The sequence below is a fragment of the Epinephelus moara genome, chromosome 14 (assembly GCF_006386435.1).
Source record: "Epinephelus moara isolate mb chromosome 14, YSFRI_EMoa_1.0, whole genome shotgun sequence".
In the NCBI taxonomy this organism is placed as follows: domain Eukaryota; kingdom Metazoa; phylum Chordata; class Actinopteri; order Perciformes; family Serranidae; genus Epinephelus; species Epinephelus moara.
Window position 1 is genome coordinate 23,170,334 of NC_065519.1, and position 22,348 is coordinate 23,192,681.

Consider the following 22,348-nt stretch of genomic DNA (forward strand, 5'->3'; position numbering starts at 1 on the left):
AACACCTACCGTAGTTGAAACAACTTCTGGATACTTTCAGGTAATAATTGTTTTTTTTTTGCTCTGTACATAATTTGAGCTGTTTCAAAGTTGAGCAAATCTTCAAATTTCAGAGTCATTACTTTAATAAATGATGAGCTTGTTGGTTCTCCATATGAGGTTTTGTTCACAGTTCTCATGGCTCTCTTGAAGTATGAAAACTGAAATGGTATTTGTTTTATATGTATTTCCCCACACTTAAACAAACACTATAAGGTGTATAATGAGGCTTGAGTTAGAAGATCTTTCACTTAACATACTGTATATTGCAATTATTTACAGCACATAGCACACATTTTCACCCATAATGATATTGCAAACTCACTCTACTGTGATTATTCAAATGGCAGTGACACACCAAGCCGACAGTCGGTCAATGTCGGGCTGTCGGTGAGCATCTGTTGCCCTAGTTTTGGCAGTATTTCCTGCAACTCTGGCACTAGTCAGCCCTTGTCTGCTTATTTTTGGCCTGTCTGTTTTTTTTTTTTGCCAATTCAGTATATTGAGTATTTGTCAGAGACAGTTGAGGCAGATGTGTGAAATATCTGATCAGCAGTTCAGAAGAATAGAAACGGAAGTGAGGAAAGTAAACAAAACAGCTAAAGTCAAGAGGGCATGAGTTCGTAACAAACTTATTACATGAGGTCATTTTATTTTTTTTAGCCATGAGCTCTTTAGCAGAAACTGCTGTAATTGTATGTGTTATTGTTAGCTAACACACAGTAAATATCATTTGTTCTTTTAACATGAAGTTGTGCTGGTTATGTGCTAACTGGCTAACTAGCATCTTTAATCCATCCTGTTGGTCTACCAGTTTCCCTTTTTGATTGAGGAATTCAGACTACCGTGGCCTGCTGCTATGAAGAATGATTTCCTGTTACCCAGGCACAAAACATTCATGCTAGTTGGCCAATGGCTGTAGTCTTTGCATTGTGTTCAGGTGAAGCATTTTGGCTGAGATACAGGGGACGTGACGCAACTCAACAGTTGGCTTTCGTTACCACTGGTTCTTTGATTTGGGTTTGATGTGTCTGGGCCTAAAGACTGTCCACAGTGTAGTTTGGCACATAATCATTACCGGCGATTAAACAGCAGCACGTTGGTTACCACAGGGTCTTCTTTATCAACTCCTAACCTGCCATCACATAGGAGTAAGGAAATTATCTACAGTATGGTGCTTTTTGATTCCAGCTCACCTTAGTGCCTTTGTTAGGAGACATGCTGCTGCCCTGCTCTGACGGCTGGAGTCGAGGAATCACCGCCTTGGAAACCACTGTCTCTGTGGGAAGCAACGACTTATGGGTAATGAGGTCTGTAGACGAGTGGTAGCACAGTAAGAGTTATTACTCAATGCTATTGCCCAGAGTTCGGAGTTCCGTCTTACCTGCACTAGTTTTGTCACCTTCCCCGGGTCGGGACCATCCAACACCCGAACTGGAGCACGCTTTAATCCCATTGACCCCGTCACCTGCCACCTGCCGCACAGACTGCACCGGGGACTGGCAGTTGTTGTTATTAAACCTACAGGGGAGATGAGGAAGGTCACCTATGCTGCCAGGTAGTGCAGCAGGACATTTAGCACATGTAATCCACAGTTGGGGACAGAAGAACTTACCCATCAGGCATAGACTTTTGCCTCCACTGGTTGGAGCTCATGGTGTCTGTGTAGGGCAGGCTGGAGGGGGAGTTTGTGTTGTGCATTGTGCGGCCCATCACAATGGAGCAGGCGAGAGCGTAGTTGTCGTTCCCTGGTGAATACCTGTGGCGACACATAAGTATGTCACTAAAGAGAAGTATTTGTGCTTTTCCTTAACTTCTGTCATATATTTAAAGTTACAACGTTGGATATTCATATGAAACACTGTCAAAGTTCCAAATAACAAGGTAAAAGTAATCCCAGTGAGCACAAACATCAGGCTTTAGACTGTGTGTGCTCTGTTTTCAATGTTTTTTACGACTTTGGCAACAAGATAACATCAGATCGTGACATATTCCTGCTGGGACATGTCTAGTTGTGTTTTGAAGCTTTTGTTGGTGATTTTTATAGGAGACGTGTGTCTATACACAGTCATTCCCCTGCTGCCAGTACACTGCTACATGTAGCTACATGCTAACATCAGGGAAACATAAAATCTTGGTTGCTGATGTTTTTAATTTCTCCCTGATTTCAGATCAAATTCCTGCTGAAACATGTCTAGCTGTGCTCTGAAGCTTATTTTTGGGTGATTTTTAATGGGAGAAAGTGTCGCTACACTTCATCACAGTCATTCTCCAAATGCTAGCACACTGCTACATGTAGCTACAGGGTAACATCAGGAAAACCAGTAATCTTGGCCAATGATGTCATTAATTTCTCCCTGATTTCGGAGCCTATTCCTGCTGGAACATGTTCAGTTGTGTTTAGAAGCTTTTATTGGTGATTTGTGTGTGTGTGTGTGTGTGTATGTATGTGTGTGTGTGTGTGTGTGTGTGTGTGTGTGTGTGTACTGCAGCCAGACAGCTTTGTGCTCAGTGTGTCTACAAATTTCATACAAGCATTATATTTATCTTGTGACCTTTTGGGGTTGATGGGTCGCCCGTCGCTGGAAACACTTCGGGGAATAGCAGCAGAGTTACGGTCACTGAAGTCTGAAGGCTGGGCCTTGATCAGCGTCCCAGCTGTGCCAGCAGCGCGTGTTTGAGGGCTGGAGGAGGTGCGTGGCCACTTGGTGTTGTTGTTATTGGTGGGGCGGAACGGGAACTTTAACTCGTAGGGCATGCCCTCTTTGTGGTTCTTGTAATCCACCAGTGGCATGTGGTAGATTTCCGAGCAGCCTCTGTTGACAGATGAAGAGTTCACAGTCAGAACGGGACACAGCCTCAAAAAAACACAGACAACTGCATTACAGAAATACTTCACCCACAAAATGAGCATCTGTATGTCGATTACTCACCCTATGTTACACTGCATTTGGGAAGTTTTTCTTGCATGCCTACATGGTGAGCGAAGAATCCAAAAAGGGAGAAAATTGAAGAACTGAGGTCATAGGGGATCGTGTTGAACGACAGCAAAACTAAATCAAGACATCTGCCTACAAACTCTCACACAACTCCTGTATTATAATCTAAGTCTCTTTTATCCAGTTGTATGCTCAGTACCTCTAAACACATGCATTATCTCTAAACTTATGCATAAACAGTCTCAGACATGGACGAGTAGCACACCTGGGCAAGCTCATGCGTTTGAACTCTGTTCGAGGAAAAGCAGCTTGCCTATGCGCGCTACTTAAATGCAAACGTGTTTTAAATGGTGTTTTGTTTGGGAAGTACTGAGCATACAACTGGATAAATGAGACTTAAATTATGCTGCCTGAGTAGTGTGAGAGTTTGTAAACTGATGTTTTTATATGGTTTTGCTGTTGTTAAACCTGGAACCCTTTTACTCCAATTTATCAACAATTTTCTCCGTTTTAGGAGTCTTTGTTAACTGTGGAGGCATGCAAGCATTTTGTGGATGAAGCAGGGGTGTAACAATACACGTACTTGTATTGAACCTTTCAGAGCAAGGCTTTCGGTTCGGTACACATTACAAACAGAACGATGCTTTGAAGTAATCCTATTACATTTGGAAAATAACATATACAGCTTGTATGGAACATAATGTTCTTAGTGTCACTGCGCTCAACAAGGCAGCACACACAATGTGACAGGTAACATGCCGTCTGCCCCTCCCACCCCCAAACCATTGTACTCCAGTGAGACACACAGTAAAAGATTCTCCAATAACCTACAGGTCTGGCACTTCGGTTTTGCTTTGAATTACGAGGGCAATGGCCTGAGAGTGGTAGACGAAAAACAATGGTATCTTGCATCTGCTACATGCCAGTAGGTTACATCAGTGGGAAATACTTAAAAGATGTCAACTCATTTACACTGACATCACCCCAGTGTGTCAACAGGTGGGAGCACTGTTTAGCACCATTCCTAACTGATTCAAACACGGAAAAGGAAATCGCTGCAGCGTTTGGCAACATTACATGGATAGGCGCAGATATGAAACCTTCTTTGTATTGGAAAGCGCAGGCTTTACGAACATGTTATGCCTTCATGAGCCCATTTTAGCCAGACTGTAATTCCTGCTTTAAAGAAAAAAAGAAAAGCCCAAAATATGATGTTAGTTTTAAAACTTTTAAAAATGTGAAAACAAGGAATTTTGTTTTATATGCTGCTAAGAAGACAATATGTGTCACTCAGCTCCATTGTTCAAAGTCAAAAAGTTAGTTTTAATAACTTAAAATTTTTTATTCAGGGACATTTTTCTGGAATATATACTTTTTTGTTGTATCTAAATTTGTACCGACCTTGACACAAATGTGTTGTACCAAACCGAACTGTGACTTTTGTGAACTGTTACACCCCTAGGATGCAGTGATCTTTTAAGCAAAGTTTCTCTTGCATTTATAGATCATCTATATCCACTTTACCTGCGTGGTGTGGAGTCCTCATGTGGGGGGATGATAACCACCTTGACAGTAACAGAGGTTCTGAGCAGGTCGATCATCTGCTCATGGGACAGCGAGGCCACCGACACCTTGCAAATCTCCACCAATCGGCTGCCCTGCCTGAGCCCAGCCTGCCAAGCATAGCCATATGGCTCCACCTCTGCAACGATGCCCTCAAAGTTGACGTGAAAGCCCAGCTGGCCCAGGGCGTTACGGCGCAGGGTCATCTCTGTGGTCTGACTGCCCTTGGTCAACAGCTACAGGACAGATAGAGTGAGGAAGAGAGAAAGAGCAGAAGACATTCATAATGTTTAAAACAATTTCTTAAGAAACCCTTCAGTCTTTTGCAGGTAAACTAATATACCGTCTTCAAAGCAACCACGTTTTAAAGATGCATCTGACACTAGCTCTAATCCCACCCCAGCTGAGGTACATATTTCAGTCACATACTATGAATACTAAACAGTTTGATTTAAATTATTCTGCTCACTCCCATGATAACTGCCTACCATTAGGCACACTGTCTAGCTCTTCCTCTACCTGTGGGAAGTTATCTGAGAAGTAAATAGTAGTTAGTGCAGCCCAGGAGTGAATCACAGTTCCAGTTAGCTACATGTCATGATGCCCACAACAAAGGCCATGAAAAAACACACATTCCTGCTTTACAAAGAAAGGCACGTGCCAGTACTGGTAGCACCCAACAATAAATCTTTACTTTGTTTACCATCTAATAGAACTGCAGCATCAGCAGAGTGATTCGCCCCATCAAAAAGCACTGCCATACCTACACCACATTGAAAACCTCAGTAATGATATCATATCACCAAATTACTATGTATTGTGCTCAGCATGACTTATAATCATAGGGTCAACACAACAGCTGTGGCTTTTTGGTGACTGTATAATTTCAGGCTACGCCCTTATGTTGCTATAATAACATCAACAATACTTAGTTCTTATTTCTATGTACGACTGTTGTCAAGAGACGGAGGGTATGACTTGCCCTCACACATGATGGGACTGGAACTTCACTAAGCACTTTTTGCCTACATACCTGTTTAATAGCCGCAGGGATATTCAAAAAGAACCTGACCTTTGCCCTAATTGAAACTGGTTGGTTTAGAAGTCCATGTTTGTTCTGCTGTGTTGGGCTACAGCCAAACTAATTGAGCATAGCTTTAGTTCAGGCAGGACATGATGTCAAGCTCAGCTCACATCCCAGCTACATCAGCTGACCTCAAACAGCCCGATCAACTGATGGAGCAGCTGACTGATAGATCACATGATTCCTTTCTATGCAACCAATTGGTGAATTTCATCCAGGGTGCCCTATTTAAACTGCTCTGGTCTATCTACTGTTGCTGTTTCCTTTTCCTCGACCCCAGCTCCTCCTTTTCATGCTGTGTCTGACTTATCAGTGTCATTTCTGTTTGTCATTGATGCTGCTCTGTTCTGTTCCCAGGGGTCTTTGCTGCTGCTCTCTCTGCCTTAGGCTTTCTTTGTAGGCGCATGGAAGGGCAGAGAGGTGTGCTCTCCCTGTCTTAGGCTTTCCACAAAGGCGCATACAAGAGGTTCTCTGCGTAGCTCTAGGAAAAGTAGAGAGGCCCCAGAACGGAGCCATACCACCAAATGTATTACTGCAAATGGAAATTAAGTTTTCTTTGACTAAGTGGTCCTGACTGAGATACGTTTTTGTTTTAAAACACTTCACTATTGCTACATTTATGCCTGGCGTCTGCTGCAGCATTTTGGATCCCCTAAAACAGTGACCTCAGAAAAACACTGCTGACCCCCTTGGAGTTGAAAACTACTGGGGTTGCATTTTAGTCTGGACGGGCTAAAAGGGAGACATTTTAAAACAATGACCCAGACACCCACGATTACTTCCCGATTGGGTCACTTTTGTGTTTTCACCCTTCTTGTGTGGGAAACATTTCCTTTCTTATTGTCATTGCTTCTGTTACACCAAATTCTGTGACCATCAAGAGTCCACATCCCAGCCCCAAAAACCCCCAACCACTCAACAACTGTCACTCAGTTGTTTTTTAGGGGAGTCTGGTTCTGGGTTGCAGATTTTGGTGAAACAGCTTCCCAACGCAATGGATAATGCTCCCAATACCACTCTAATAAGCGCTGTATTTGCTAACCCAATCTGTTTTCCGCCTCCTTGACTGCCTGATGTTACTTCCAATGACAGTTTCCACATCGTTGTTGGTTCACGTAATGAAATTTCTGGTCTTACTTTACACCAACTCCATAATTTCTTCTGTAACTTTATCTGTTTTTACTCTGCAACAAACTGCAGAGCAGGCAATCTGCTTCATGTTTACACCAGTGCAGGCATGCCCAATGTAGGTAAACAGTCATGTGAGATGCGTTTTAAGGAGCGTTAGTATGGATTGACATGATTTCTGAAACAGTTCTAAAGACACTTGCCTGTACGGCGATTGTTTTTGTTTTAAAACGCCATTTAAAAGGTCCAGTATGTAGGAATGACTTATGTCTGGTGGTGAGGTTGCAGAGCTGAAGCCCATGTGTCAAATGCGAATGGCCGTATCTAGAACGGTTTGTCTGTTCTGGGCTACTGTAAGAACATGGCGGACTCTGTGAGAGAGGACCTGCTCCATATATAGATATAAATGACTCACTCTAAGGTAATGAAAACACAGCCCTTCTTATTTTCAGGTTATTATAAACTAATGCAAACATAGTTAAGGATATTAAATACCATTTCTGCCAATAGATTCCCCTAAATCCTACCCACTGGATCTGTAAAACGAAAACATGTCAGTGTGGATGTGGCCTTACTCATTGTTATCTTTGGTGGATAAGCTTTGCAGACAACTATCTAAAATGTACATATAATGATAAAAGTAATATGCATAGTGAGAGGTACAAGGACTGTGTGTGTTCATTACAAGCAGAGACGTGGTGTTGGGCTCAGTGTAACCTCTGATAGCTGCAGCAGATGGTGTGTGCTAATGAGATGTACTGTCATAGACAGTAGTTGTGCCCCACTGACCTCCAGTCTCTTGACAACCTCTCCAAAGTCTTCTGTGTTGTTATTGATGGAGCGCAGTGACACACTCTCACCACGCTCGTAGTAGATCTTCATGGAGGCGGGGCTCCCCGTCGACCAACCGATCACGTCACGCGTGGCGCAGTTAAACACGACCGCTTTGGCCTCCTGATCCAACAGGATGATGAAGTCATTTGAAATGGCCAACAGGCATTCACGTTCAGCGCCAGCTACCTGATCTTCAGCGTGAACCTGCCACGTCACAGCCCCCAGGCTCCGCAGCTCCGCCCCGCTGTATGGACGCACCTTCTCTCGTCGTTTGTGCGCCAGAGAGATGAAGGGGAACTTCCCAGTGGGTTCTACTGGAGTACTGGTCACATGACGCTCTGCCAAGTCCCGCAAATACTCCTGCCGCGTGCGTGTTGCCATGGCGCCAAACTTATCGGACTTGTGGGCTGCGTTCTCGGCGTTGATGACTTTGCTCAACAGGAAGTCCCTGAAGACAGTGGACTTGGGAAAGGTCACGCCCTTGGGGATTGGTGGGCCAAAGGAGGGGACGTCCTGGGAACGGGTGACAGCCACACTGCGGAGAGGGAAGAAGAGGGGAAGAGTTTGAGGTCACTGCTGTAGTATGTAAGTAAACAAACATTATAATCCATACTTGTAAACAACTTTTTATAGGCATTTGCAGCAATGCACTAGGAGTATGGTTCGATTTGACTCAGTCATTAAACAATACACAAAAAGGTTGCAAACTCCGCCCTCAATAACAACAGCAGGCCAACCTTTAGGAAAATCGTATTTGCAGGGTTAACTGCCGCGATGAAGACCATAATACACTCATGGTTCTCCACTGAGCCTCCATCACTAAAACAAATGACTGAATTATTTTAGGGATATTGCTCTCACACAAACATCATTAGCTGTAAATCATAAAGCACAGGCATCCATGGAGAGGGTTCAGATATCCTCACTGGTTCGCTTTCAAACCCACATTTTCTTCCACAGCTTTGAAAGAATGTAAGAAGAAGAAATAACTAGAGTTGTCAAAGTTAACGTGTTAATAACAAGATAACACAAATTCTTTTTAATGCTACTGATTTTTTTGACGTGCGGTTCTTCTGTAATAATGACCCTCGGCCCACCATGTAGTTTGGGAAATCAGGAAGCAATGCAGCAATAACGTGGATGGCAAGCAGAAAAAAACCTCTGTGGGCAGAATTTGATAAAGAAAGGCATCTTTTGATGACAAGTTCAGCTTCACAGCCCTGCCTGATGGTTCTCTCGACAAGACCAACGTTATTTGCATTTACAGTCGATGTGAACTGAGTTACCACCGGAGCACGTCGAGCTGCTTAAAAAACAGGGGACGTTTATGTAATCTTTACAAGTGTAAAGTTGGACCCTACATTGTGTTAGTATTACTAAGTAATGTTACATTCAGGTCAATATGCATATTTTTTGAGCATGCAGAACCCTTGAGGTTATTCTGGAGAATATTCTGGACAGTTTCTGTCATGGTTTTGGATTGTTACAATAATAATAATCATGCATTTGCATTAATCAAGCATATTTGTCCACTCCCATGATGATAATAAAAACTTGAAAAATACCCCCTCAAAGGTAATGCGATTAAATATTTTAATCGGTTGACACCTTTAGAAATAACATAAAATATTAATAGCATGAAACATAATAAGATAAGAGAAGCTTGACAACTAACAAAAGTTAACATAACTTATTTCCATGATAACTGTGGAAAAAGTTGCATTACAAGGACAAACAGCACATGAGCCTGTAAAACAGCATGGTGGAGACATCTTTACACAGTTTCCCCTAAAGTACCGTTGCCTTTGACCTGTTTCACTTGTGAGCATAAAGGAGGGCGTTTGAGTTCCTACGGGCAAAGCTCTCCTCTTGTTACCCTCTGCTGCTCCTATTCCATTTGCACACAAAGGCTGTCCTTGTGTAGGATTACTATAAATTAGTTAACAGGTGAAGGTATTGTTGTCTCATACCTGCTGTTCATAAGGAAATGGGCCCAGCGTGGAACAAATTCAGCAAAGTGTGCTTTTAAACATATTAGGATTAATGCACTATTCAGGGAGACATGCTTGGATTATCAATCAGTTGGCGGCATGTTTATACCCACTCTGACTGTGTAATTGGAGGCTATAAATGTATACATATTTACAGTCAGTAGCATACACTGAAAGCCCATTAGTGCATGAGAACTGACTCTTGGATAAGCTGATGTGACAGTCCTGACAAGTCTCCATCCAGTCCATTCAACAGATAACACAGCCGTAGCCTTTAGCAGAAATGTTGCATCCATGCCTGACTACACCCGGCGTATAAATACTATACATCCAATCACAGCTGACATGTCAGCTCCTAGTGCTGACACCCTGCCACTCTCTGCTACATGGCGGTATGGAGGAGCGGTGCTGCGGCTGGAGCTAGCGAGCACAAACAGCCTTAGCTTCCTAAACAAAGGTCCAGTTATGCAATCTGCCTCGCTGGCCCTGTGTGACTTTGAGGCAGCGGTTGAAAGCAGCAGATTAGCACCCCGCTGGCCCCGGGCCACTTACTCCTCTAATGCTCCGGTCTGGCTCAATATGACCTGAGCATTATCCAAATCTCAGCAGCAGGCAACAACAGGCTATTAATAACTGGATGACTCAACAAATCAAAACATACTCTTTACCTCTCTAATCTCTATTAATGAAGCCGCCCCATTATTGACATGGCCTTACGCAAGACGTGAAGACACGGTCATGTGACACGGTGGCAGAAATCAAAACAATAATGTCTTTGTGGGAAATTTTTGAGCAAGTATGTGTGCGTGTGAGAATCTGTGTGTTGTGTGTGTGTGTGTGTGTGTTTGCAAATGTGTGACTTGAGATCAGCTGAAATCCGTAGAGTGTGGTATCCGGTTAGGGGCAAATTGCTGCATCAAAACTCTACAAAAAAACTAAAGCAATAAAACACAACCCACAGAGACCTACAGTGTAACTTACCTCCTGGTGTCACCAAAAAGCACCCATGTTCTTCATGGTGTTACTGCACAATATCCTGAATCTTTGTTGCAATCAATGTGAAGCAACAAAGAGATGAGTTGATGATAACTTGTTTCTGTTCTGAAGCCACGATCCTACACCCAAGATACACCACTCAGTATGGTGTAGCTAATCTTTGTAGCCTGTGTTCTCTTGTTCAGATTCTTTCCAGAGCATCAGGAGAAGGCATCCATGGAATGACTGGTGACAAACAGTCAGGAGTGAAGTCCTAGCATACGGTGTCTCGATCCACACAATGTGAGTAGAAGCAAAAGGCTGAGAGTGTGAGTCTCTCTGGGTGGGGTAGCTAGACTGTCCTCAAGAACTCTGTGTCCCGCGCCTCTCCATTTCATCACTAAGGCAAACCAGGAGAACCAGCATTTCACCCTTTTTCTTTTTCCACAGTTTAAACTAAAACATGCCCCCCTTTGGGCGAAAAGCAAGCAGACTGAAGGTGGTCCAGGAGATGGAGTAGCTGCTCAAAAAAAAAAAAAAGGGAGCTCACCAGGGCGGAGACAAGAAGGGCTCCAAGTAAATTAGCCCAAATTTGACGCGGGTGCGAGCTTGGAGACAGAAAGCTGTCCTGACCCGTCCGCTCCTGAGATGGACTCTGTGAGCTCTGAGGGGACTCTGCACTCAACAATCCTCCTCGCTCACATGCATGTCCGGGTGAAGAGAGCACTTCATGTGCATGGCGCTAACTCCTTCAGACCATTCCGGCTCACGCTGCCCAAAGGCAAAGTGGCAGGCAGGGAGGAGGAGGAGGAGAAGAAGAAGAGGGGGGGTTGTATTATATGAGTGTGTGAAGAGTGCGCCTTTGAGTGAATTAGTGTGCATGGGGAAAAAAGTGCGTGCATGTGTGTGTAACTGTGTGCAAGTGAGCATGAGAAAGAGGTAAAAAGGAGAAACGGGAGTACGAGAGTGAGAGGGAGCAACTATGTGTGTGTAATATCCGTGTATGCGGAGCAGAGAAAGTGTGTGTGTGTGTGTGTGTGTGTGCAGTAGGGTAGAGAACGCCACAGAGTCACAGTCTGATCATCACGAGGCAAAGAATCACCCAGTGGAGGAGAAGAAGAAGAGGAGGACTCCCATCAGTTGGACAGCGACTGCAGGGCCAATCTATTCCATTTGATCATAATCAAACTAATTCATACTTGTGCAGACGTACAGTAGACATGAACAATCCAGAGAGAGAGGACGGTCACGCAACAGGCTTTTATGTTTGACCCATGCCTTCCAGTCAATGCTTTTGTCTTAATGCTGCTGTGGCCACACCGCTGGTAGCACTGAAAGTGGTGTGGAGCTTTTAAGGGTCCCATAAAAAGGGTCCAGTGCTGCACTGAGATGGAAACATACCTACTGGGTTTGGTCAGTCTGGCCTACTTAAAATTGTAATGAGTCTCCTTAGTCTCCAGATACGGTCATATATATTCATAGCTGGTGGGCTAACCTTAACCTCGGTGTCAGTCGCTGTTCCAGACTCAGAATTCTCTGAGACGGTGAACTGGAAACCTTTTCAAGGCTTTTCATAAACCTGTACTTATCCAGGAAGAGGTTTTGTTCAGCACACATGCCACACACACACCAACCCTGATTTTTCTTCCTTCCTTCCTTCCTTCCTTCCTTCCTTTGACCAACCACACAGCATGTATAATGTGTAGAAGAAACAAGACTAGGTTGAGCCTAGTGTATGGCTGGACCGCGTATGGTTACTTGTTAAAGGACGAGAGCTGCAACAGTTCATTGATTAGTTGTAAACGATTAAATCAATCGGCACGCAATGCAGTATGTGATGAATTCATAACCTCCCAGTGTGAATGTTTTTAGAGACTAACTGTGAGACTGCCATAGCACACTCTATCCTCTAGGAATCTCTGAAGGCTTATCTGACGGGACAGATAATATCTGTCTCTGGTCACATGGAGAAAAAATCTTGGAATAATCTGGAACTATTAGAGGTAAATGTAAGTTTGGAAAGGAACACTTTAAAACAAGATCAGAAGGTTTATATAAGACACTTTTGATGAAACGTAACCAACATTATCTATCAAACACCTACAAGACAGAAAAAGCACTAGAGCTAGGCAGCAATATTATGAATCGAGGGATAGAACTCTTATAGAACAGCCATATCCAGAAATTAGACATTAAAAGCTCTCAAGTCTCCTCAGTCTCTGGAAACTCTGGGTTAGACGTTCACACCTGAGTTCTGTAAATAAATTCCAGCATCAGCTAATGAACCCTTATCGGACATGTACCATCATTCATCAACAACTATTATATTAATCCGCAACTAATTTGATAATCCGTTAATCGGTTTGAGCAATTTTTAAAGAAGAAGACGGTCAAAATATTTTAATTCCAGCTCCTTCAATGTAAATATTTTCTGGTTTGTTTCGTTCTCTGTGACAGTAAACTGCATATCTTCGGGTTGTGGACAAAACAAGACATTTTAGGACGCCATCTTGGGCTTTAGGAAACTGATCAGCTGAACATTTTTCACTTTTTTCTGACATTTTATATCCCAAACAACTATTAACAATCGAGAAAATAATCAACAGATTAATCAAAGCTATGGTGGAGACCAAGGACATGACCACAAATACTGATATACTTAATATCTTGTAAAACAATTTGAGTCTGCTGGCAAAGTATTATTTACACAAATGTAGATCTCTTCCTGTTTTTGAAGCATTTAAAAATGAATTAATAATATAATCGTATTTTAAATAATCCCCCCTCACACACTTTTACAAGACACATTGATAAGACAGCCTATGCTTTTTCAAATAATTTATTTTGATTATTTTATTACCTAAAAATATTTGCTTTTATCACTATTTGTGGCGGTCATGATCTCCGATTAGGTGTAATTAACTAATATCATGTTCTAAACATGTCTGTTTATTAGATAAAATGGGAGAAAAGTTGCTAAATATAAAAAAAATAAATCTAAAATAATATATTTTTTTTACATTTCACTGGTGTAAACAGACGCACACTGGCGTTGTAGCTGCAGTAAAAGATGCATTCAGGCTCCTATGTGGAGGTGCATCGAGTGGCAACATTCAAATGCCAGCTGACGATATAAAACTACATTAAAACACTGAGCGACAGGGGAAAAGAGACTGATAATAACCTCATTAGCTTTCCATGTTCCATATGACTGATCATGCAGATTGTGTTTTCTTTAATGATATTGTTTCTGTGGTGGTAAAGATGTTACTAGCAGAAACTCCGTGGAGCCTATTTATTTTTAAAGTGCAACGACCGATGGGGAAACACATATTATATTCTGCTGTCAAACACATGGACTCACCTGTAGCACGTGTTGTCAGAGCAGGGATCATGCACCCGTACGATGATGAAGACATGCTGAAAGTGAGAGCGGATGGCCTTGGGGGTGAAGGGGTGAGCGCCGGGCTCCTGGAACACGATGGTCACTATGTCGTTCCCTATGTGGCGCTTCCTAAGCAACTATTGAAAAACGGAACTGTTAATTAGAGATATATGGGACTATATCAATCATGTTAAGTTCCATTTAATGACAAAACCACGGCACTTGGAAACAATACGTTTCTTTAGAATGAAAGTTGGATGAGAGTCAAATCTGATAACAGAGCCGTGAGTCATATCATGCATTCCTCTAAATGACAGGCCCTTCCTTTAAGGTTTTCTTTGCTCCATCTGTTTCCAAAACAAAAGAGTTTTCCATTTCCTGATATATACCTAATGGTATACCACAGAGGCTGGGCTCTACATCTTTACCTGCTGTTTGTTGTTGGGTGTGTAAGGCAGCAGAGTCGACACATGGAACATGATCTCGTAGTCCTTGTAAGTCGTGTACAGGGAGTGAGTACCCGTGGAATCCGCTGCGGGGAAAAATAGCAATACAGCGTTGAGGCCCGTTGCACAATTACAGCCATCCATCTCTCTCACATGTGCATTCTGTGCGCTCAGTGGTTTCTGTGCAAGACAGGATGCAATTTCACCGCAGTCCAAACAACCAGACAATAGCGGACTGTGGATCGATGTCAGCCTGGGTGAGACCACTGTCAAAACCAATGCTCCATCAACTGTGCATCAACATGTAAGTGGAGCCTATTCTATTGTTCTGTGTCATTAGTTTTCATAACAATGTGCACTGTCTAAACGTTTAAATAATTTTGATTCAGTGTTCCTTTGTGGACAACACGGCCGTAAACCATAAATTATAAACAATTACAGCACTGTGCACTCATTAGCATCACTGTGGGAATATTGTAGTGGACAGACAAGGGAAATGAGTTGAAAAGAAAAGTGAAAGTGTCATAAGGACAAAATTAGATCCAGTGAAAGGAAATATTTGACCGAAAGCACGGAAAAGGAGCAAAGTACAAGCACTACAAGTATAGTGCAATATAATACTACAGTAAAACTAATGCCTACTATACACTAGAAGACTTTGAAAAGACATCTTCTCACATCTACATACAATATATAGGCCAACTTAAGACAGTTCACACTGAGTTTAATGGCTGTCTTACAGTAAACGATCAAGATCGCAGAAACGCCATGACTCTGGCAAAACTCTCATGATTTTATGCCGACATTAGAAATTTGTCTGCAACATTTATATCACTAAAAAGTTGTTTAGTGTGAGGCCGACATAACTAATAAACAGTTGAGGTCACGGGGTAGAAAACCAAAGAAAAATTACATCTACAGTCTTCTATGTGACAAAGCAGCAAGTCACCTGTAAGAACTGGGTGTTGTAAAGAAGCACCATAACCTGGGTCACTAATGCTGCATTCACATGAAATCAGGCAGACGGTAGACAGCAATCTGGGTATCATTGTAGTGGAAGGACGGTAAAGTTAGGTGAGGCCGGCAGAGAATACTGCCGACAGTAACAGTAGACGACACATGTTGAAATATTAATAGTTAAAGTTTTCCCAAGCCAAAAGCGTTTTCTGTCTGAAGTCTGCCCGACTACATGAGATCGCAGCATAAGAATAAAACCACAAATTCTGTCTGTGTGTGTGTGTGTGTGATGTGAAGGTGCGTAGTTACTTTTCGTGTCCAGCTGGGCTCTGTACTTGGTGAAGCCCTTGAGGCGAACCTTCTCCCCCAACAGTTGGAGGAACTCCTCCAGGGCGGGACCGGCCGTCTCGTTATTGTACATCTCCTCCTCTGTGCTCTGGCCTGCTCGGCAATACATCACCCCCACCTTCACCTGAAAACTCAGCTGGGGGACAGCAGAGAAACACACTCAATATTTCTCTGACAGGTCACCTCAGGACAGAGAGGATAATGTAAACTCACAGAACCCCTATGCTTCCCCCTCCTACCCCTTGTTCATCCAGTTTCATCAGCTGCTCAGTGACTTTGGGTGTGTTGAGGGCCAGTCTGAGGCAGGACAGATCCAGCTCAGGGAGAACGAACTCCAGCACCTCCTTGATGGGCACCCCCCGGGTGGTGCCGTGCTTAGAGGTGGAAGGCACTGCGTCCTCCAGGACAGAGCCTCGCAGCGTGGTCAGCTGCATGGAGGAAGAGATTATAGAGAGGAGTGTGAGACGAGAAAGAATGCACCTCAGGAATCTGAGCGTGCTTTGAACTCTCTCTTGGAGATGGAACATACTGATAACAAACATGCCTGGCCAGACACCAAGAAAAAAGAGACAAGTCGCTGCAGTTTTTAACGTAGAACCATCCTCTTACTGTAACTCTGAAGAAAGGGACATGAAACAAGACAATTATGACACAAGGCTTTGCGTAAACAGAAAGTGGAACTGAGGAAAGAGAGGTGGGTGGGCTTGTCCGAGCATTCTGTGTACACAAAGTCTGCATTGTGCTGGGCTCTGGGAGTGAACTCAATCACTCGGCTATCATAAGCAGCTGGAACGGACTGAGACTTTCTCTCCTACGAGACCGAGGCTGTGCAGGGCCTGTGTTTACAATGGACCTGTGTTCCCCATGTTTGGAAGGTAGGGTAAGGGGCGGGGGTCCTGCGGTACTTTAGTGTGGGGGTTTAATCACATGCACCTGTCCTACTTCAATCCACAACAAACAGCTTCAGGCCGCTTCACCCTCTGTCTGGGAATGTACGTCCACATAATACATCCCACAACCCAAATGTTAAAAGCAAGAATCCCCAAACCAAACACACAACTGAGAGCCAACATTGTAACTAAATATGACAGTCTATTTTTACTGAAACACTCTCCACTCAGTGGTTTGAGGTTGTTGGGCACCGACAGGCCTCGGAGGCTGGGAGATGAGCGCACTTCCTCAAGTTTCTTCACACATTGCTGATATTGGGAGACAGCTGAATGGCCCCAGGGCAGGTTGCATAATATGAGGCAAGGAGTGGTTTTACCTCGAGCTGGTCTTCCTAGCATGTAGCAGGCATGCTACATGCTACTTCTATGGGGGAGACCAGGGTTGGTTGGCACAGTTTTCACTCTCTGCTGTACGTCCCTGATATAATCAATGTTAGAATATTCTAACCAGTAGCAAATGAAAGGTTTAGGTCTAAGCTATAAATAAATATGTTTTAATGTACACAAATGTTTACTAAAATTAGGTGATTTGCAGAGGTGGGACCTCCAAGTCAACATTTTGCAAGTCAAAAGTAAGTCTCAAGTCATTGCACTCAAGTCCCAAGTCCTAAACTTTGAGTTTCAAGTCAAAAACAACTCATTATGCGTTCTTTACCAAATGTAATGTCATTTAACAACAAAGTAATAAGAAACTAAATTTGCAAAATTCATTAATGCTTTTTCAAATTTGAATGTTTTTGTTAAAACAAGCTCGTTAAAATAAATGTGACTGAACTTAATCATAAAATAAAGTTGTGCTGACATTGCACTTTCATAGCATGTTAACTAGCACCACAAGAGAGTAAATTTTGGATGTGTCTGTCCGGTCTTGTTGGATTTAACTCGTCTAATATTGGAAAAATGTCTAGAACTTTCTCTTTCCAAATCTGTAGGACACCTCCTGTAAGACTTAGCGAGATGTTGCAGACTGTGTTGTTGGATGTTTATATTTTACATGTTAATTAAATACAGAAGATTAGCGTTAACGTTTGTTAATTCAGAAATAAACTGAAATTAATTGTATGTGGCACACTTTTTAAACAACATACTTTTTCATCTTTGGGATTAGGGGAAGATATCAAGTGTTTAAACTCAAAAGGCTGAAGTCCAGGTGAAGTCACGAGTCAGCGGTGTTAAAGTCTAAGTCTTTTTTGTTAAGTCAAGCCTAAAGTCATCAAATTTTTGACTTGAGTCTGACTGGAGTCCTGGTCATGTGACTTGCATCCACATCTCTGGTGATTTGCGATTACACTCATGTTGTGCACATTATGGGGTTGGTTGGCACAGTGTTAAAATGCTACTGTTACAAAATAAATTAAGCAATCAATAGAAACAATTTAATCCAAAAAAGAACCAGAAACACTATCATTTAATAGAATATCTACCCATTTTTAAGCAATCTATCCGTGGGATTGTCTAATTATTTTTGCCATTGACCATTCAGAATTATTAACTAATATAAATGTTGTTTTTAAACTTTCAAAAATAATTTTAGTCTCTCAAAATAAAGTGGCACAACTAGTAATTCTACTATTGGTTGACCCAACAAACAGTGTGCCATCTGACCTCGCTCACATTGGACCTAACGTGATGAAATCATGTTAGCCAGCTACCATCACTCATCACAGACTTTCAACTCTTAAATCAAAATGTAGGTGATTCCAGGAATGTAGGTTATTTGGTGGGACAAATGCACTTTTAAATAGTGAAGGGGGCGTGTCCCGTGCCCCCCAAAATTTCTGTGACCCCCAAAGGACCCGAAAATAGCCGTGTGCCAACCAGCCCTGGTGTCCCCTACATAGAGTATAAAAGGTATACTATAAACTGGGTATGAGATCCAAGCAAGCACCAAACAAAATTAGTGTTTTCACTCACAGTCAACCAAAACACTTCCCTCAACTTTCCCAAATCTGTGAGTGTAAAAATAATAATGGGCTGCATCGTTAAATGCTGCGGGCAGATTCACTCCACAGCAGAAGGATTGATGTGTGTGGTGCTGAGGTTGAGGTTGGAGTGTAGGAAGGGTGGCTGACCTCGCTGGTTCTGAAGATGAGACGGTAGTTATACTGCTGCCCGTGCTCCTTGTCCTCCTCCAGCTTCTCCCTGCGCAAGCTCACCGCCACTGGACCCAGCGCCTCGTCCATCCCAAAATAGTTCCAGTGCTCTGAGGGGGAGGAAGTGGCAGAGGAACATTAAAAAACATCTGCTGGGGGAATATTGAACATTTACTTCTTTAAACACACATCCACATGCTAATGAGCACATAATGAAAGCAGTTAAATTAATCTTACCCCTAAGGTAGAAGAACTTCCTGTAGTAGTACGCTCCCAGGTCCACATGCTCCACAATGTACTGTTTGCCCTTTTCGCTGAGCGTGCTGGGGCCTTCCTTTGGTCCCTCTAGCACGGCTACCCCGGCATTAGTGCAGTGCGTGCTCACAGATGTTTCGTACAAGTTTCCGTCCCCACTCAGGGTCCCTGAGCCACTGTTGCCTGCTCCATGATACCCTGCTCCTAATCTGCGCCTCCCAATGCTATCACCACCTATCTCGTTGCGGAAGCAGGGGCAACTTAGCAGCATTTCATTACTCTGTTCTTCCCCCGCGTCTGGACCAGGACTGTCCCTAGAACTGAGTTCCTCCTGGCTGCCGCTCGGGGAGCTGTAAGGCAGGCTGTGTGTGGACGAGAGGGTGGAGGTAGCCGAGGCTACAGCAGCGGCAGATGCCCCCGTGGTGGTGTTTTTCCTCTTGCCTGCAATCTGCCGCAACTGAGTGACTTCGTTGAGGTCGAACAGCATGCTTTGAACATCGTAGTGGGCGAAGCTCTTCTGACACACCCAGGGTTTGAAAGGGAGGGCATTGTCCTCTGTCCGGCTGTCCTCTACGTCAGACCCCGCTCTAGGGGAATCCGACTCACCCCTCACGTTCCGAAGTTTACGGAATATAGACTCACCCCCTGTCTCAGATTTAGTCCGTCTCTTTGGGGGCTTATCTCTGGCTTTAGGAGGCTGGCCGTCTACGACATCCTCTTGAACATCAGTGCTGGCCTGCTTGGACCCAACATTCAGCATGTCCTCCAGTTTCTCTGGAGCGGGGCTACGCTGGTCAACTTTGTCCCCTTGATAGTCCTTCAGCATTTCAAAGAAGCTCTCCCCTGCCGCTCCATGCTGATCTATTGAGGAGGTGCTACCGTATTCACGATGAAGAGGGGACCACTTGGCTCCCGATGCCGGACCCCAGTCCTCTCCGCTGTCTCCACTGCCTTCCATCTCACTGATAGTCATGTCACTGTTGCTGCGCTGCCGGATGCGTCTCTGTCGTGGGTTTCTATGTGCAGGGCCTCGGTAGTCTCCTGGGGCTAGGTAACGGGTGTCAGGGCTGTAATTGTTGGCCTGGGCCTGGGTTCGATTCTTCAGAGTATTGTGAATGTTTCGCAGCATTGACGAGTCCTGAGGGCTCATTACAGAGCCTAACTTAATGTGACTTTTTACAGCAGGAGGCACACTAGAGTTCTCAGGCTCTGTTGCTGAGTGCCACATAACCCCTGCAAAGTCTTTTCTTGGGGGCCAGTCAGCCACCCGAGCCCGTACACCCATTTTAGGCACTCCTGTGCTCACAGTGGCATGGACGTTGTCTGTGCGGGTCGGCACAGCCCCTCCATTGACAATACGGAGGTGGCGGGTGTAAAACTCATCAGTGGCGGGGATGGTACCCCCAACGGTGCGCTCCATGGGTGGGCGCTTCAGGCTGGTCATGACACCAGTGCAAAAGGTTAAAGGCACTTAGCAGGGGGACATGGCTGCCTCTGGGATGGAATGCTGCTCCCTGACTTCATGAGCAGGTTGATTGTCTGGATCAACAAGTGAGGAGGCAGAAAATGGGAAGGGGCAAGCCCAGGTCTTCAGAGTTCAAGCCTGCATACTGCTTTCTCGACACTGCTGCTTGGCATTTGTCTTATTCCAGATTATCCTGGAAAGAAAAGAAAAATCAGTTAGTACAAACAGTGAAAGTCTGGAGAGAAGATAATCACAAACACATCTGTTTCCTGACTCACACCACTTTCCCTCACATATATTAGACTGGAAACCAAGCCGGGCAGCAGGTCTTAAATTAATAAGTTGTTGAAATAGGATCCTTAGTATTGGAAAACCAGATGACTTTACACTTGATTAGCTGTGATTAGTGCCCTGTTACACTCTCCTCGACATGGGAGAAAGCACAGTGGTAATTACATTCTCACTTCTTAAGTTAAGCAAGAACTAAAAGAACTGCTTTCTGTCTTCATACAACAGGGCGTCTTTTCATGCAGCCTTTCTTATGAAAATGAGTGAGGACATCTTCACAAATATGCAAATGTTTCCGCTGTAGAAAGTGAGAGAGATGTATATGGAATCCACAAACCTGCCTGTTAGTTTTTTTTCTCGTGTGATGGCTTTTTATGAGTCAATGAAAAATCATTGATATGTTCAATTTCAGATAAGGGGGCCTACTTTTCAAACCAGATTCAGCATCGAGGGGAAACATGAACGCTTAGACAAATTCAAATGAGTTATAACAATGTGTGTGTTATTTTTTTTCTCGAAATGCCTTTGCCTTAATCAGTTTATATATCCAAAGAGAACGGTAAAGAGGACTTACAGTAATTAATAATTTAATAAACCTGTTCAGGATTCATCGATTCTTGGCTTGTGACTCGTCTGACGCCTCTTTGCATGTCCCTTTAGTAGTTAACATTACTGAATTGTAATGCCGAGTTTCAGGGTTTTTTTTTTTTGATCCAATATTCCAAGCTGCACATCAAATAGCAAAAGGGGCCCTTTGAAAGTCATCTGAGAAGTGGGTGATGATCCTCTGCCTGACAAATCGGGCCAATTTGGCAGTGAGACACTGGGAGAGATTAAGGCTCCACTTTCAGTCAGCCCTGCCTGGCTGTGGCTGTGATCACATTAGCCACTAGCAATCAGTGCACTGTGACAGGCCTACAGCACCACCACCTTCACACTGCATCCCAGCATCCGGGCCAACTTCATGCTGTAATGAAGACATTCACCTTTGCTTTAAAATAGTGTTTGTCAAATGGGGGTACGAGTCCCTTGGCGTACTTTGGAGTACATGAGAGTCTTTTGGAAAGTTTATTAAAACATATTAGTCATGCATGCTTCCTAAAATAATTAGATCACTAAACTGTAAGTGCAACTTAACATAACTACAACCGTCATAGTGTTACTGCATGATGATTTAAAAAAAACGGATTAGCCGTAAATCAATGGTCCAGTGTGTAGGATTTAGGGGATATGGAGGCAGAAATGGCATATAATAGAATAAGTATATTCGGATCCTTAAACACAGAGATCACCATGTTGCACCGCTATGCTTCTACAGTAGCCCCAAACGGACAAACCAAACAGGTTCTAGATAGGGCCATTTACATTTTCACGTGGGCCATCATAGTTAGCAGCCCTTTAGCGATGAGACAAACAGCTTTGGAAAAACACTGATTTACTGCATGAAACTGTTCCATTCAGTGTTTTTACCGGTTTAAATCACCAGATCACCAGGTCTGTTGGTTTTGAAGAACAAGAGACCTCTGTGGATAATGAGCCCCCGATATAAACCTCCTGAGCTCCTGGATCTTTAGTTGTCAGAGAGAAAAGGTGAGCACACATTAGCAG

General features: G+C 43.6%; 1 protein-coding gene across 4 annotated transcripts in view; it reads right to left on the bottom strand.

The window, feature by feature from the left end:
- Positions 1-22,348, bottom strand: part of LOC126400988 (signal-induced proliferation-associated 1-like protein 1) — a 52,925-nt gene that overhangs the window by 10,209 nt on the left and 20,368 nt on the right. For all 4 annotated transcript variants that reach the window (XM_050062011.1, XM_050062008.1, XM_050062009.1 and 1 more), the window contains exons 2-13: positions 18,970-20,645; positions 18,712-18,842; positions 15,929-16,117; positions 15,651-15,825; positions 14,367-14,470; positions 13,918-14,075; positions 7,543-8,122; positions 4,503-4,777; positions 2,595-2,855; positions 1,655-1,798; positions 1,424-1,560; positions 1,236-1,318 (exon numbers count right to left, since the gene is read on the bottom strand). In XM_050062011.1, coding sequence (XP_049917968.1) covers positions 1,236-1,318; positions 1,424-1,560; positions 1,655-1,798; positions 2,595-2,855; positions 4,503-4,777; positions 7,543-8,122; positions 13,918-14,075; positions 14,367-14,470; positions 15,651-15,825; positions 15,929-16,117; positions 18,712-18,842; positions 18,970-20,431 — 3,699 coding nt within the window. In that variant the 5' untranslated portion in view covers positions 20,432-20,645. The remainder of the gene's footprint in view (positions 1-1,235; positions 1,319-1,423; positions 1,561-1,654; positions 1,799-2,594; positions 2,856-4,502; positions 4,778-7,542; positions 8,123-13,917; positions 14,076-14,366; positions 14,471-15,650; positions 15,826-15,928; positions 16,118-18,711; positions 18,843-18,969; positions 20,646-22,348) is intronic.